Source organism: Lonchura striata, chromosome 1A (assembly GCF_050655825.1).
Source record: "Lonchura striata isolate lonStrDom1 chromosome 1A, ASM5065582v1, whole genome shotgun sequence".
Lineage (NCBI taxonomy): Eukaryota > Metazoa > Chordata > Aves > Passeriformes > Estrildidae > Lonchura > Lonchura striata.
The window spans coordinates 75126706-75141754 of record NC_140741.1 but is presented as its reverse complement, the minus strand read 5'-3'; the positions used below and the strand labels follow the sequence as shown (position 1 = coordinate 75141754).

Below are 15049 nucleotides of genomic sequence, written 5' to 3'. Positions count from 1 at the left end.
GGAGCTGGGAATCCTCCTCTCCTTAAGGGCACGGTGGAGCTGGGAATCTTCCCTTCCTTAAGGAAAGGCACATGGAGCCGGAAATCCTTCTCTCTTTAAGGGCAAATGGAGCTGGGAATCCTCCTTTCCTTAAGGAAAGGCACGATGGAACCGGTCGCCTTCCCTTCGGCAAAGGAAGAGCGGCACGGAGCCAGTAATTCCCCCCCTCGTAAGGAAAAGCTTCTCCCAGGGAAGGGCGGCACGGAGCCGGTCACCTTCCCTTCTGCCAGGGAAGAGCTGAACCACGCTGCTCGTTCTCCCATGAAGAGCTGAACCACGCTGCTCGCCTTCCCTTCTCCAAGGGAGGAGCTGAACCACGCTGCTCGCCCTCCCTTCTGCCAGGGAAGAGCGGCACGGAGCCGGTCACCTTCCCTTCTGCCAGGGAAGAGCAGAACCACGCTGCTCGTTCTCCCATGAAGAGCTGAACCACGCTGCTCGCCCTCCCTTCTCCCATGAAGAGCGGCACGCAGCCGGTCGCTTTCCCCGTGAGGGCAGAGCGGCACGGAGCCGGTCGCTTTCCCTTCTCCCATGGAGAGCGGCGCGGAGCCGGTCGCTTTCCCCGTGAGGGCAGAGCGGCGCAGAGCCAGTCGCCTTTCCCTTCTCCCATGGAGAGCGGCACGCAGCCGGTCGCTTTCCCCGTGAGGGCAGAGCGGCGCGGAGCCGGTCGCTTTTCCCCTGAGGGCAGAGCGGCGCGGAGCCGGTCGCTTTTCCCCTGAGGGCAGAGCGGCGCGGAGCCGGTCGCTTTCCCTTCTCCCATGAAGAGCGGCACGCAGCCGGTCGCTTTCCCCGTGAGGGCAGAGCGGCGCGGAGCCGGTCGCCTTTCCCTTCTCCCATGGAGAGCGGCGCGGAGCCGGTTGCCCTCCCTTCTCCTATGGAGAGCGGCACGGAGCCGGTCGCTTTCCCCGTGAGGGCAGAGCGGCGCGGAGCCGGTCGCTTCCCCCGTGAGGGCAGAGCGGCGCGGAGCCGGTCGCTTTCCCCCTGAGGGCAGAGCGGCACGCAGCCGGTCGCTTTCCCCGTGAGGGCAGAGCGGCACGCAGCCGGTCGCTTTCCCCGTGAGGGCAGAGCGGCACGCAGCCGGTTGCCTTTCCCTTCTCCCATGGAGAGCGGCGCGGAGCCGGTCGCTTTCCCCGTGAGGGCAGAGCGGCACGCAGCCGGTCGCTTTCCCTTCTCCCATGGAGAGCGGCACGCAGCCGGTCGCTTTCCCCGTGAGGGCAGAGCGGCGCGGAGCCGGCACCCGGCGCCCGGCCGCGCGGGAAGGGCGCGATGGCGCCGCCCGCCCTCAGCCCCCGGCCGCGCTTACCCGCGCCCGGCTCGCCGCTGTGCCCGCGCCGCCGCTCGCCCATGGCCGGGGCTCGCCGGGCCCCTCAGGCCGCCCTCATGGCCGCCCCGCCCGGCCCCGGCGCCGCTGCCGGGCCGGCGGCTCCGGGCGCTGCGGGGCGGCCGCCGGATCCGCCGGCCCCAGGAAGTGGAAGGGAGGAGGGAGGGAGGCGGCGGGGAAAAAAAAACAGAAAGTGAAAACTGAACCGGAAAGACAGCGAGGGGCCGCCCGCGGGTCTTCCTCTTCCCGCGGTCGCCGGCCCTCGGCTGCCCGCGGCCGGCCGCGCCTCTCCCGTGCCTCGCTCCTTGTCGCCGTGCCAGCTCCCGGCTCGGCCGGCAGTGCTGCCCATCTTGCCCCCTTTTCTCCTCCTCAGTCCTTCCTTCGCCATCAGCGTTCTCCCTCTTTGGAGTCCTCCCTCGGTTTCCCCCAGTTCACTCCTGGCCAACTCACTGGTTGTGCAGCTCTTCCCACTGCCCCTTCCCTCATCCCCGCACCTCGTGGGGAAAGGCCTTTTTGTCCTTCTCAGTCCTTCCTTCCTTCCTTCCTTCCTTCCTTCCTTCCTTCCTTCCTTCCTTCCTTCCTTCCTTCCTTCCTTCCTTCCTTCCTTCCTTCCTTCCTTCCTTCCTTCCTTCCTTCCTTCCTTCCCTCCCCATCACTATTTTCCCTCTTTTGACTCTTCCCTCAGTTTCCCCAATTCCTTTCCTCACCAACTCAGTGGTTGTTCAGCTCTTCCCGCTGCCCTTTCCCTCATTTTTCTGCATTGAGCTCTCATCTCAGTGCCTTCTCCAGAACTGTTTTGGATCTGTCCTCCCTCCCCAAACTCCTTCCCTTGTCCCCTCACATCACGGCCATTGCTCCTTTTCTCACCTCGCTCTTTCCCCCTCAATATTTTTCCTTAGTTCCTTGTTTTGGGCCTTTTCTCAGCCCCAAAATTCCTTCCCTTATCCCCTCACGCTTTGCATCATGGCCAGAACCCCTTCCCTCCCCTCAGTCTTTCTCCCTCAGCATTTTGTCTCAATCTCCTTCCCGATCCCCTCAGCCCCTCCATACCTGACCTCAGCTCTTCCCACAACTCCTCAGATTCCAGGTGGTGCAGAAAAACTGAATTATTTGTCTTCTTTTTTCTGATTAAACATCCATTAGTGTGTGTGTGGCCGCCCCGTGAGGGACTTCGGGGGTATCCCAATCCATGGGGGACATCGGGAGCAGGGATGGGGCTGAGGGCTGCAGGGAAGCATGAGGTGAGGAATGTAAAAATGAGGAAATGAAGGAAGGGGACAGAATGGATAATGAAATATGGGGGAAGGTCCTGAGGGGATCAGGGAAGGGGTTTTGGGGGAATTGAGGGAAGGTTCTGAGGGGAAAGGACTGAGGTGAAGGAAGGGACTCAGGGAATTATGTGAGGGGTGAGGGAAAGAAGGAATGAGAAGGGGACTGAGGGAAAATCAAAAGTGAGGAAAAACCTTGGGCCAGAACAGATAAAAAATGATGGGGAAAGGCCCTGAGAAAGAGACAAAATGAGAAACTGAGGGGATCAGGGATTTTGGGGGGTTGAGGGAAGGCTCTGAGGTGAAAGAAGGGACTCAGGGAATGATGTGAGGAAAACAAGGAATGAGAGGAAATATTCTGAGGGAGGATCCAAAATGAAGGGCTGAGGAAAAACCTTGGGCCAGAACAATAAAAAATAATGGGGGAAGGTCCTGAGGGAAGAGACAAAATGAGGGGCTGAGGGGATCAGGGAAGGGGTTTTGTGGGGATTGGGGGGAAAGAACTGAGGTGAAGGAAGGGACTCAGGGAATGATGTGAGGGGTGAGGAAAAGAAGGAATGAGAAGGGGACTGAGGGAAGATCCAACATGAGAAACTGAGGAAAAGCACTGGGCCAGAACAGATAAAAAATGATGGGGAAAGGCCCTGCAGGGAGACACAAAATGAGAAACTGAGGGCATCAGGGAAGGGATTTTGGGGGGATTCAGGGAAGGCTCTAAGGGGTAAGGGTGAGGTGAAGGAGGGGGCTCAGGGAATGATGTGAGGAAAACAAGGAATGAGAGGAAATATTCTGAGGGAGGATACAAAATGAACGGCTGAGGAAAAACCTTGGGCCAGAACAATAAAAAATAATGGGGGAAGGCCCTGAGGGAAGAGACAAAATGAGGGGCTGAGGGGATCAGGGAAGGGATTTTGGGGGGATTGAAGGAAGGCACTGAGGGGTAAGGGTGAGGTGAAGGAAGGGATTTAAGGAATGATGTGAGGGAATGACAGAAGATCCAAACCAAAGCTCTGGGGAAGGCACAGAGTGAGGGAAGAAGACTGAGGGGATGAGGGTGAGTGACACAGAAATGGGGTGAGGAATGAGGGAAGGGGATGGACTGGATAAAGAAAGATGGGAGAACGTCCCTGAGGGAAGGGGCTGAGGGATCAGGGGAGGGATTGAGGGAAGGCTATGAGGGGAAAACAAGGAATGAGAGGAAGGGGTCTGAGGGAAGATCCAAAATGAAGGGCTGAGGAAAACACTGGGGCAGAACGGATGAAAAATAATGGGGAAGGCCCTGAGGAAAGGGGCTGAGGGAAGAGCTAAAAGAGGGGCTGAGGAAAAACCCTTGTCCCGAACAGACAGAAAATGATGGGGAAGGTCCTGAGGGAAGAGACAAAATGAGAAACTGAGGGGATCAGGGAAGGGATTTTGTGGGCATTGAGGGAAGGCTCTGAGGGGTAAGGGTGAGGTGAGGGAAGGGATTCAGGGAATGATGTGCGGGAAACAAGGAATGAGAGGAAATATTCTGAGGGAGGATCCAAAATGAACGGCTGAGGAAAAACCTTGGGCCAGAACAATAAAAAATAATGGGGGAAGGCCCTGAGGGAAGAGATAAAATGAGGGGCTGAGGGGATCAGGGAAGGGGTTTTGGGGGGATTTGGGGGGAAAGGACTGAGGTGAAGGAAGGGACTCAGGGAATGATGTGAGGGGTGAGGAAAAGAAGGAATGAGAAGGGGACTGAGGGAAGATCCAACATGAGAAACTGAGGAAAAGCACTGGGCCAGAACAGATAAAAAATAATTGGGAAAGGCCCTGCAGGGAGACAGAAAATGAGAAACTGAGGGCATCAGGGAAGGGATTTTGGGGGGATTCAGGGAAGGCTCTGAGGGGTAAGGGTGAGGTGAAGGAGGGGGCTCAGGGAATGATGTGAGGAAAACAAGGAATGAGAGGAAATATTCTGAGGGAGGATACAAAATGAACGGCTGAGGAAAAACCTTGGGCCAGAACAATAAAAAATAATGGGGGAAAGCCCTGAGGGAAGAGATAAAATGAGAAACTGAGGGGATCAGGGATTTTGGGGGGATTGAGGGGAGGCTCTGAGGTGAAGGAAGGGACTCAGGGAATGATGTGAGGGGTGAGGAAAAGAAGGAATGAGAAGGGGACTGAGGGAAGATCCAACATGAGAAACTGAGGAAAAGCACTGGGCCAGAACAGATAAAAAAATAATTGGGAAAGACCCTGAGGGAAAAGCTAAAATGAGGAGCTGAGGAAAAACTCTTGTCCTGAACAGATAGAAAATGATGGGGAAGGTCCTGAGGGAAGAGACAAAATGAGAAACTGAGGGGATCAGGGATTTTGGGGGATTGGGGGAAGGCTCTGAGGGGTAAGGAGTGAGGTGAAGGAAGGGATTTAAGGAATGATGTGCGGGGTGAGGGAAAGAAAGAACAGGAAACAAGGAATTATAAATGAGGAATGAGAGGAAGGGGACTGGGGGAAGATCCAAATTGATAAACAGGAAAAGCACTGGGCCAGAACGGATAAAAAATAATGGGGGAAGGCCCTAAGGGAAGAGACAAAATGAGAAATTGAGGGGATCAGGGATTTTGGGGGATTGAGGGAAGGCTCTGAGGGGTAAGGAGTGAGGTGAAGGAAGGGATTTAAGGAATGATGTGCGGGGTGAGGGAAAGAAAGAACAGGAAACAAGGAATTATAAACAAGGAATGAGAGGAAGGGGACTGAGGGAAGATCCAAATTGATAAACAGGAAAAGCACTGGGCCAGAACGGATAAAAAATAATGGGGGAAGGCCCTGAGGGAAGAGACAAAATGAGAAACTGAGGGGATCAGGAATTTTGGGGGATTGGGGGAAGGCTCTGAGGGGTAAGGGGTGAGGTGAAGGAAGGGATTTAAGGAATGATGTGCGGGGTGAGGGAAAGAAAGAACAGGAAACAAGGAATTATAAACAAGGAACGAGAAGAAGGGGACTGAGGGAAGATCCAAATTGATAAACAGGAAAAGCACTGGGCCAGAACGGATAAAAAATAATGGGGGAAGGCCCTGAGGGGATCAAGGAAGGGGCTCTTTAAAGTCCCTCCTGACGGTTCTGAGTTGCCTCACCCCGGTATTGAACCCGACATGGAGCAGAAGAAGCCGATGATCATTTTTTGTCTTCGCCAGGCTCGGCAGGAACACCAAAACCACATCCAAGAGCGAGCGTTGCGATCGGTCGAAGCAGGGAACAGGGAAATCCGGACTCTCACACGAGAGGATTTAGGAGCAACCCCGTCCTGACCTCGGGGCACAGGCTGCGCTTGGCTGGGCGAGGAGTTTTGGAGAGGATTCCACCTGGCATTCCGGGATCCGCGGTGCTGAATCCGGGATAAATTTACGGAGGGGTTCATTCCCGATCCTTGCTCTGAGGTGTCTCCACGCTCAGCGCCCCGGCTCTGCTTTGGCTCTGCTGATCTTTGCAGGAAAGATTGGGAAACAAATTAAAACAGAAGGAACAGCAATGGGCCGACTCATTTATGAGTCACTTATTAGCCAAATAAGTCAGGAAGGTGCCCCTATGGATACTTCACCCACCCTAAGAATTTGCTATGGCAGCAGCAAAGTGCAAAGTGCTGCTGCCCGGTGAAAAAAATAAAGTCAGGGGGGAGAAAAAGTGATTTTTTTCAGGGGGATAGGGCATGATTTATAGCAGTTTTTATAGCATTTATAATATTTCTTTTTAATTATTATTTATGTATTATTATTCTTCATTTATAGCATTTATCGCAGCAAATTGATGATGCCGATGACCATTTTTAGGCTTAATTATTTACTATTATTAGCATATTATTATTTATTTATAGCATTTATCGCAGCAAATTGATGATGCCGATGACCATTTTTAGGCTTAATTATATATTATTATTTATGTATTCTTATTTCTTTATAGCATTTATCACAGCAAATTGATGATGCCGATGACCATTTTTTGGCTTAATTATTTATTATTATTAACATATTATTTTTTATTTATAGCATTTATCGCAGCAAATTTGCCAATGACCATTTTTAGGCTTAACTATTTATTATTATTAGCATATTATTATTTATTTATAGCATTTATCGCAGCAAATTTGCTGATGACCATTTTTTGGCTTAACTATTTATTATTATTAACATATTATTATTTATTTATAGCATTTATTGCAGCAATTGATGATGCTGATGACCATTTTTAGGCTTAATTATAAATTATTATTTATGTATTCTTATTTATTTATAGCATTTATCACAGCAAATTGATGATGCCGATGACCATTTTTAGGCTTAATTATATATTATTATTTATTTATTCTTATTTCTTTATAGCATTTATCACAGCAAATTTGCCGATGACCATTTTTAGGCTTAATTATTTATTATTATTAACATATTATTATTTATTTATAGCATTTATCACAGCAAATTGATGATGCCGATGACCATTTTTAGGCTTAATTATTTATTATTATCAGCATATTATTATTTATTTCTAGCGTTTATCACAGCAAATTTGCCGATGACCATTTTTAGGCTTAATTATTTATTATTATCAGCATATTATTATTTATTTCTAGCGTTTATCACAGCAAATTTGCCGATGACCATTTTTAGGCTTAATTATTTATTATTATCAGCATATTATTATTTATTTCTAGCGTTTATCACAGCAAATTTGCCGATGACCATTTTTAGGCTTAATTATTTATTATTATTAACATATTATTATTTCTTTCTAGCGTTTATCACAGCAAATTTGCCAGATCCATGGGATTTTTCTAGCTCCTTCTGGCGGATAAAAACCTGGAATTCTTGCTGAGACAGAAATTCCTTCCTGGCTGCCCTTTAAGAGGAGAAAACCCCCAGCCCTGTGCCCAAAGAAATCCAAGTAATTCAGTCTTGGGAGCTACTCCTGGTGGGGAAATGTCGAATTTTGTGTGACAGCTCCTTTTCCCATGCTTAGAAAAGCAAAGAACTCAAAGGAATTTCCTCAGCAATTTCTGTTGGTTTGGACTGGATCACCCTAAAAACCTTTTCCAAACCGAATTCTTTGTTCATTTTGCTGAGGAGAGGAGCTCTGGAGGTCAGAGCCCATTTTTTAAGTGGAGTTTCTCTTTTTGGTGCCTCATGATTTTTTTGGGTGGTGACAAGCCAAGCCCATGATGTCACCGTGGTGGGGACCCGGTTCCTGGCGTGGATTTATTTTGGCTTCTTGACTCACAAAGTTTTCTGGTGCGCTTCGATGTGATTTTAAAGAAACCGTTTGGCGTTTTATTTTTATTCAGAATAAAAATATCGAATTATTCGGCTCCGTGAAGAGTGGCAGCGCAATGACTCAAGCTGGAGGTGAGAGCAGCAGCTCCTGGTGACATCAGGGTAAAGCAAATAATTCTATTTATTATTGACTTTGTGGGGCAGTCCGGGGGGAGAACACAACCTGCAAACAGCAGAGAGGATCCTTTTGGGTCAATCCCAGAAATTCATGGAAAAGCTGCATTTCTCTGGCTTGCTCATCATGGAAATGCTGAGTTTTCTCCTATTTCCTTATGATCGTTTGGGTGGGAAGGGACCTGTCTTTTCCATTAATTTTTCAAGCCCATGTTGTCAACAAGGCAGCGATTTTTCCGTTTTTCTCCGAAAAAATCCGTGGGTTTCAGCTCGAGTGGGCAGAAATTTGCTGCCCCCTCCATTTCTGCTCTGTTTTCTCTAAAGGGGTGGCAAACCAAAAAACAAAAACAAAAACAAAACCAAAAAACCAAACCAAAACAAACCAAACCAAAACAAAACAACAAAAACAAAACAAAAACAACAAAAAAACCCAACAAAACAAAAACAAAACAAAATACCCCCAAAAAACCCCCAAAAAACCAACAAAACCAACAAAACAAAACAAAAAAAAGAACAAAAAATAAAAAGGGAAAAAAAAAAAGCAAAATCTGGACTTTTAAACCCAAATTTATACTTTATTCCACAGCAAGGTGTCACCCCCTTGCCCCGTTCTTCACTCAAGAAAAACTCCTTTAATCTCTTAGGATCTCATAGCAAATTTTGCCCAATTTTATTTTATTTCTCCTTTAATTTTGTCACTTCTGTCCAAAAAAATGCTGAAAATCATCAAAAATACCCCATGAAATGGCATTTATTTTATTTCCCTTTTAATTTTGCAATACCTGTCCCAAAAAAAAAACGGTGAAAACCATCAAAAATACCCCAGGAAAGAGAATTTTTGATGCTTTTTCGTGGGGTTTTCATGCAGTGCTCCCGACCCAGTTAAGATTTTTGCTTTTTGCTTTGATTTATTCTTGGTTTTGGTTTTCTTTTTGAGCAATTTTGGCGTTTTGCACCTCTGGAACCCACGGTGCTGCTGGGGTGGTGATGTCAAACATTTCAAATAGTCCTGGTGGCTTTTTAAAGTCAGACCTAAAGTTAAACCAGCCCTGACAAAAGGCTTGAAGTAGAACCCAGTTTATTTGAATTTAATGGTGCAACTGTTAAACCACAGAGAATCCTCAGGAAATGACTCAAAGGTGGCAAGGAAGGCAGAAAATTCTCATTTTTTTCAAGTCTCTGCCATTCCCCGCCCTCTTATTTTTCACAAAAATTATTCATTTCATCGCTTCACTCTTCAAAAAATAATTCCTGGTGCTGCTTAGCTGATAAATTTGCAATATAAACCTGAAGATTTTTTAAATATTGAGCTGAAATGTTAATTATTGACATTGATTATCGCTCTTTTTACCAGGTACAGCTGGAGCCAGCAGATACGAGCTCTCTCCAAAAGGTTTGATCCTGGCAAAAATCTTGGAATCATGGAATTTTTTGGGTGGGAAAGCACCTAAAATTCCTCCAATTCCATGGGCAGGGACACTTCACTATCCCAAATTCCTCCAAGCCCCCATCCAGCAATTCCAGGCATGGAGCAGCCATAAATTCTTTGGGAAAAATATATTTTTTTTTTTTTTTTTTTTAACCTGGAAAAATCCTCCCAGGATGGAACAATTGCAGTTTTTATGGAATTATTGCCATGGATTTTCCAGCTCTGTCATTTCAAACCAGAATGGATTTATGGAATTTTATCCTCCTGCAGGGGCAAATTGGTATTTCCTCCAAAATTGATATTTTCTCCCAGATTGGTAATTTTTGGGAGAAAAACATGGATTTTTCCATCCCAGCAGGGAGCAAGGACAGGGTGGATTTTTATGGTCAGAAGTGAAGTCAATGCAGAATAGAAGTGATAGAATTTTAATTTTTTTCCCAGCTAAAAAAATTAAATTTCCTAAAAATAATGTAAAAATGAAGGAATAATGTAAAAATGGGATTTCTGCTTGGAGGAACAGCTCTCCCTGAAGTAGGAGTAACCCCTGCACCCCATCCCAGTGCTCCCAGTAACCCTCAGATCCCATCCCAGTGCTCCCAGTAACCCTCAGACCCCATCCCAGTGCTCCCAGTAACCCTCAGACCCCATCCCAGTGCTCCCAGTAACCCTCAGATCCCATCCCAGTGCTCCCAGTAACCCTCAGATCCCATCCCAGTGCTCCCAGTAACCCTCAGATCCCATCCCAGTGCTCCCAGTAACCCTCAGACCCCATCCCAGTGCTCCCAGTAACCCTCAGATCCCATCCCAGTGCTCCCAGTAACCCTCAGATCCCATCCCAGTGCTCCCAGTAACCCTCAGATCCCATCCCAGTCCTCCCAGTAACCCCTGCACCCCATCCCAGTGCTCCCAGTAACCCTCAGACCCCATCCCAGTTCCCCATTCCCCATCCCAGTTCCCCCATTCCCCATCCCCATCCCCATCCCCATCCCCATCCCCATTCCCCCATTCCCAATTCCCCATCCCCATTCCCCATCCCAGTTTCCCCATTCCCTGTTCCCCATCCCAGTTTCCCCATTCCCCATCCCAGTTCCCCCATTCCCCATCCCCATTCCCCATTCCCATTTCCATTCCCATTTCCATTCCCATTCCCATTCCCCATCCCAGTTCCCCCATTCCCCATCCCCATTCCCCATTCCCATTTCCATTCCCATTTCCATTCCCATTCCCATTCCCCATCCCAGTTCCCCCATTCCCCATTCCCAATTCCCCATTCCCATTTCCATTCCCATTCCCATTCCCCATCCCAGTTCCCCCATTCCCCATCCCCATTCCCCATTCCCCATTCCCCATTCCCCATCCCCATTCCCCATTCCCCATTCCCATTCCCCATTCCCCATTCCCAATTCCCCATTCCCCATCCCCATTCCCCATTCCCCATTCCCAATTCCCCATCCCCATTCCCCATCCCAGTTTCCCCATTCCCCATTCCCCATTCCCATTCCCATTTCCATTCCCATTCCCATTCCCATTCCCATTCCCATTCCCATTCCCATCCCCATCCCCATCCCCATCCCCATTCCTCATCCCATCCTATTCCCCATTCCCCATCCCAGTTCCCCCGTTCCCCATCCCACTTCCCCGTTCCCCATTCCCCATTCCCATTCCCCATTCCCCGCGCTGTCCCCGCACTACAACTCCCGTCGTGCCGCGCGGCGGGCGCCCCGCGCCGCGCTCCCCGCTCTCTCCCCGCACTACAACTCCCGTCGTGCCGCGCGGCGGGCGCCCCGCGCCGCGCTCCCCGCTCTCTCCCCGCACTACAACTCCCATCGTGCCGCGCGGCGGGCGCCCCGCGCCGCGCTCCCCGCTCTCTCCCCGCACTACAACTCCCATCGTGCCGCGCGGCGGGCGCCCCGCGCCGCGCTCCCCGCTCTCTCCCCGCACTACAACTCCCGTCGTGCCGCGCGGCGGGCGCCCCGCGCCGCGCTCCCCGCTCTCTCCCCGCACTACAACTCCCGTCGTGCCGCGCGGCGGGCCCGGCGGGCCGGGCCATGGAGAGCCCGGGCGGCGGCGGCTCCGCGCGGGGCGACATCGGTGCGTGTGCTCGGGCCTGGGACCCGCCGGGGAGCGAGCTGCGACCGGGGCCGCTCCGGGAGAACCCGGAGCCGCGCCCGCGCCGGCTCCTGGCGGCGTGCGGGAGGGGCTTTGGGGCTTGCGCCATGAGTTGGGCGCTTGCAGCGTGGGTTGCGGTGGCGCGGACTGGTGTGGAGGTTTACGGATGGCTCTTGGCGTTTAAAGCGTGGGTTTGGGTGCTAAAGAGGGGTTTGGGGTTGAAGTGTGACTTTGCGGGTTAAGGAGCGGTTTGGGGTTAAGGGGTGGGATTTGGGGGCTGCTGGGCGAGGGAGCGAGGGGCAAGGAAAGGGTTAAGAGGATGGGTGTCAGGACACCGGGAACGATCCTTGCTCCTCCCGAATTCCCGGGAACGATCCGTGTTCCTCCCGAATTCCCGGGAACGATCCGTGTTCCTCCCGAATTCCCGGGAACGATCCGTGTTCCTCCCGAATTCCCGGGAACGATCCGTGTTCCTCCCAAATTCCCGAGAACGATCCTGTTCCTCCCGAATTCCCGGGAACGATCCGTGTTCCTCCCGAATTCCCGGGAACGATCCGTGTTCCTCCCGAATTCCCGGGAACGATCCGTGTTCCTCCCAAATTCCCGAGAACGATCCTGTTCCTCCCTAATTCCCGGGGAACGATCCGTGTTCCTCCCGAATTCCCGGGAACGATCCGTGTTCCTCCCGAATTCCCGGGAGCGATCCGTGTTCTTCCCTAATTCCCGGGAGCGATCCTTGCTCCTCCCGAATTCCCGGGAGCGATCCGTGTTCCTCCCGAATTCCCGGGGAGCGATCCGTGTTCCTCCCGAATTCCCGGGGAGCGATCCGTGTTCCTCCCGAATTCCCGGGGAGCGATCCGTGTTCCTCCCGAATTCCCGGGGAGCGATCCGTGTTCCTCCCGAATTCCCGGGGAGCGATCCGTGTTCCTCCCGAATTCCCGGGAACGATCCGTGTTCCTCCCGAATTCCCAGGGAATGATCCGTGTTCCTCCCGAATTCCCGGGAACGATCCTTGCTCCTCCCGAATTCCCCTCCCGCGCTGTTTTGGGGACGTTCCCACCTTGGAGCCGCGGGTGCCCAAATCCTGGGTCACTCCCAGGGCTCGTGTCCCGATTCCCGGGGCAGGGACACCTCCCACCATCCCAGGCTGCTCCAGCCCCCCAATCCAACATTTCCTTGGACATTCCAGGGATCCAGGGGCAGCCCCAGCTGCTCTGGCAATCCCAGCCCAGCCAGGAATTCCTCATTCCCAAATCCCATCCCTGGCTGCCCTCTGGCAGTGGGAGCCATTCCCTGGGTCCTGTCCCTCCATCCTTGTCCCCAGTCCCTCTGCAGCTCTCCTGGAGTCCCTGGAATGTGCTGGAAGCTCTCCCTGGATCCTTCCCTTCTCCAGGGGAACATTCCCAGCTCTCCCAGCCTGACACTGGATCCATCTCCTCTCCAAGAAATTCATGGACCCAGGGGCTTCACTTGGAATCTCAGGAAGCCATGAAGGGTCTCCCTTCCCTTTCCTCCCTTTTCTATCCCCATTTTCCATAAAAATCCCTCAGGATGAATCCTGAGTGTTCCAAATCCCAGAATCCTGGACCAGTTTGGGTGGGAAGGGACCTCAAAGCTCATTCCAGGAACACCTGCCATGATCTCAGGGTGCTCCAGTCCTTCCTGGGACATCCCAGGGATCCAGGGGCAGCCCCAGCTGCTCTGGCAATCCCAGCCCAGCCAGGAATTCCTCATTCCCAAATCCCATCCCTGGCTGCCCTCTGGCAGTGGGAGCCATTCCCTGGCTCCTGTCCCTCCATCCTTGTCCCCAGTCCCTCTCCAGCTCTCCATCCTCATTTGGATTTGCTTCTCCCCACACAAAAACCAGGAGGAGCTCCAGGCAAGGAAATCCACCCTGCCCGGGGATACTGGCAAAGAAATGAGGATCTTCCAAACCAAGGGAAAAAACCCCTGTGGAAATGTTGATACTCAGAATTCCCTTTTTTTTTTTAAGGAGGGGCTGCGTGAGCACAGGGAGCTGTTTTTGCTCAGGGCCACCTCCAAAGCAAAGCCCACCTGCGAGGAGGTGACGCTGTCCATTTTCCCTTGATCCCAGCTCTTTTTCCATGTTCTTTTAGGAATCCAGAGTTTGGGAATGGATTTTTTGAGTTGGGCCGAGTTTTCCTTTGATCCCAGCTCTCCTTCCATCCAGCCAGCCCATGTTCCTGCAGGAATCCTGAGAGATTTTTGAGTTGGGCTGAGTTTTCCCTTGATCCCAGCTCTTTTTCCATGTTCCTTTAGGAATCCAGAGTTTGGGAAGGGATTTTTGAATTGGGCTGAGTTTTCCCTTGATCCCAGCTCTTTTTCCATGTTCCTTTAGGAATCCAGAGTTTGGGAAGGGATTTTTGAATTGGGCTGAGTTTTCCCTTGATCCCAGCTCTTTTTCCATGTTCCTGCAGGAATCCGAAGTTTGGGAAGGGATTTTTTGAGTTGGGCTGAGTTTTCCTTTGATCCCAGCTCTCCTTCCATCCAGCCAGCTCATGTTCCTGCAAGAATCCAGAATTTGGGAAGAGATTTTTTGAGTTGGGCTGAGTTTTTTTCCCTTGATCCCAACCCTTTCCGTGCTCCTCCAGGAATACACATCTCCATGGAACAATTTGGGCAGGAAGGGTTGGAAACTCCCCCTTGTTCCATCACCTTCCACCAGCCCAGCTTGCTCCAGACCCTCTCCAAAACCCATCCTGGGACAATTCCAAGGGTGTGACAACCACATCTTCCCACATGTGAATCCCACCCCATCTCCTCCCCACCCTCCTGAGAAATCCCATCCCGTGGGGTGCCAAATACTGTCGGAATCTGAGGTGTTGATGATTCCAAAATTGTAGAAAGTTTCTGTTTTTTAGCTGTGCTGCCAAAGCAGAAGTTATAAACTGTTTGTGCTGGTTCCCAGGTTGTTTATTCTGTTTATCTCTCACATGTTCTGCTGCCCTGCCCAGCTCTGTCCTGCAGGGCAGCGTGTGGGGCTCTGCCCTCAGTGGGATGTGACAAACATTCAATACCAGAAACTCCCTGGGCTGGATTTACAAGAACGTGCCAATATCTGTCACCTACGTTGGACAGTGTGTCCCCAGCCTGAACCAACAGAAAAATGCCAACACCACAGTGAGACATGGAGGGCATGAAGGAGGAGAAAAAGGACAAGGCACACCCAATTTCCTCCAGCTTGTCCCCTAATCTAGAATCCTAAAATTTTACTTTTGCACCCGTGGCACGCTTAATGATTACTGATATTAAACACTCAGAGGTGGTAATTGATGCTGTGAGATTGGAAATTCTTTTCCATGGACAGAGATCACAGACAGTGTCTCTGGGGGCTCTCAGAGCCCCCAGAGACACTGTCTGTGATCTCTGCCCATGGGCTCCTAACCCCTGCCAGGATCCCAGGGCAGCCATTCCCACAAAACCCCCAGGATCTATTTTTTTTTTTGGACAAATCCCCTTTTCC

At 51.1% G+C, this 15049-nt stretch overlaps 1 protein-coding gene and 1 long non-coding RNA gene across 24 annotated transcripts in view; both read left to right on the top strand.

The window, feature by feature from the left end:
• The first annotated feature begins 1499 nt into the window (after positions 1–1499).
• On the top strand, positions 1500–9424 carry LOC146763541 (uncharacterized). 2 transcript variants are annotated; one of them, XR_014951921.1, is made up of 4 exons: positions 1500–2444; positions 5787–7527; positions 7925–8015; positions 9382–9424. It is a non-coding gene; the product is annotated as an uncharacterized LOC146763541 (long non-coding RNA). The 2 variants fall into 2 exon arrangements; XR_014951920.1 differs by having other exon boundaries at positions 1500–2598.
• Positions 9425–11426: 2002 nt separating this feature from the next.
• ASB13 (ankyrin repeat and SOCS box containing 13) overlaps positions 11427–15049 on the top strand; it is a 34367-nt gene continuing 30744 nt past the window's right edge. For 20 of the 22 annotated variants that reach the window (XM_085568792.1, XM_085568790.1, XM_085568791.1 and 17 more), the window contains exon 1: positions 11427–11547. In XM_085568792.1, the coding sequence (XP_085424918.1) occupies positions 11505–11547 (43 nt within the window). In that variant the 5' untranslated portion in view covers positions 11427–11504. Of the gene's footprint in view, positions 11548–11616; positions 11753–15049 lie in introns of those variants that run through there. The other 2 variants (XM_085568799.1, XM_085568801.1) reach the window with 2 other exon arrangements.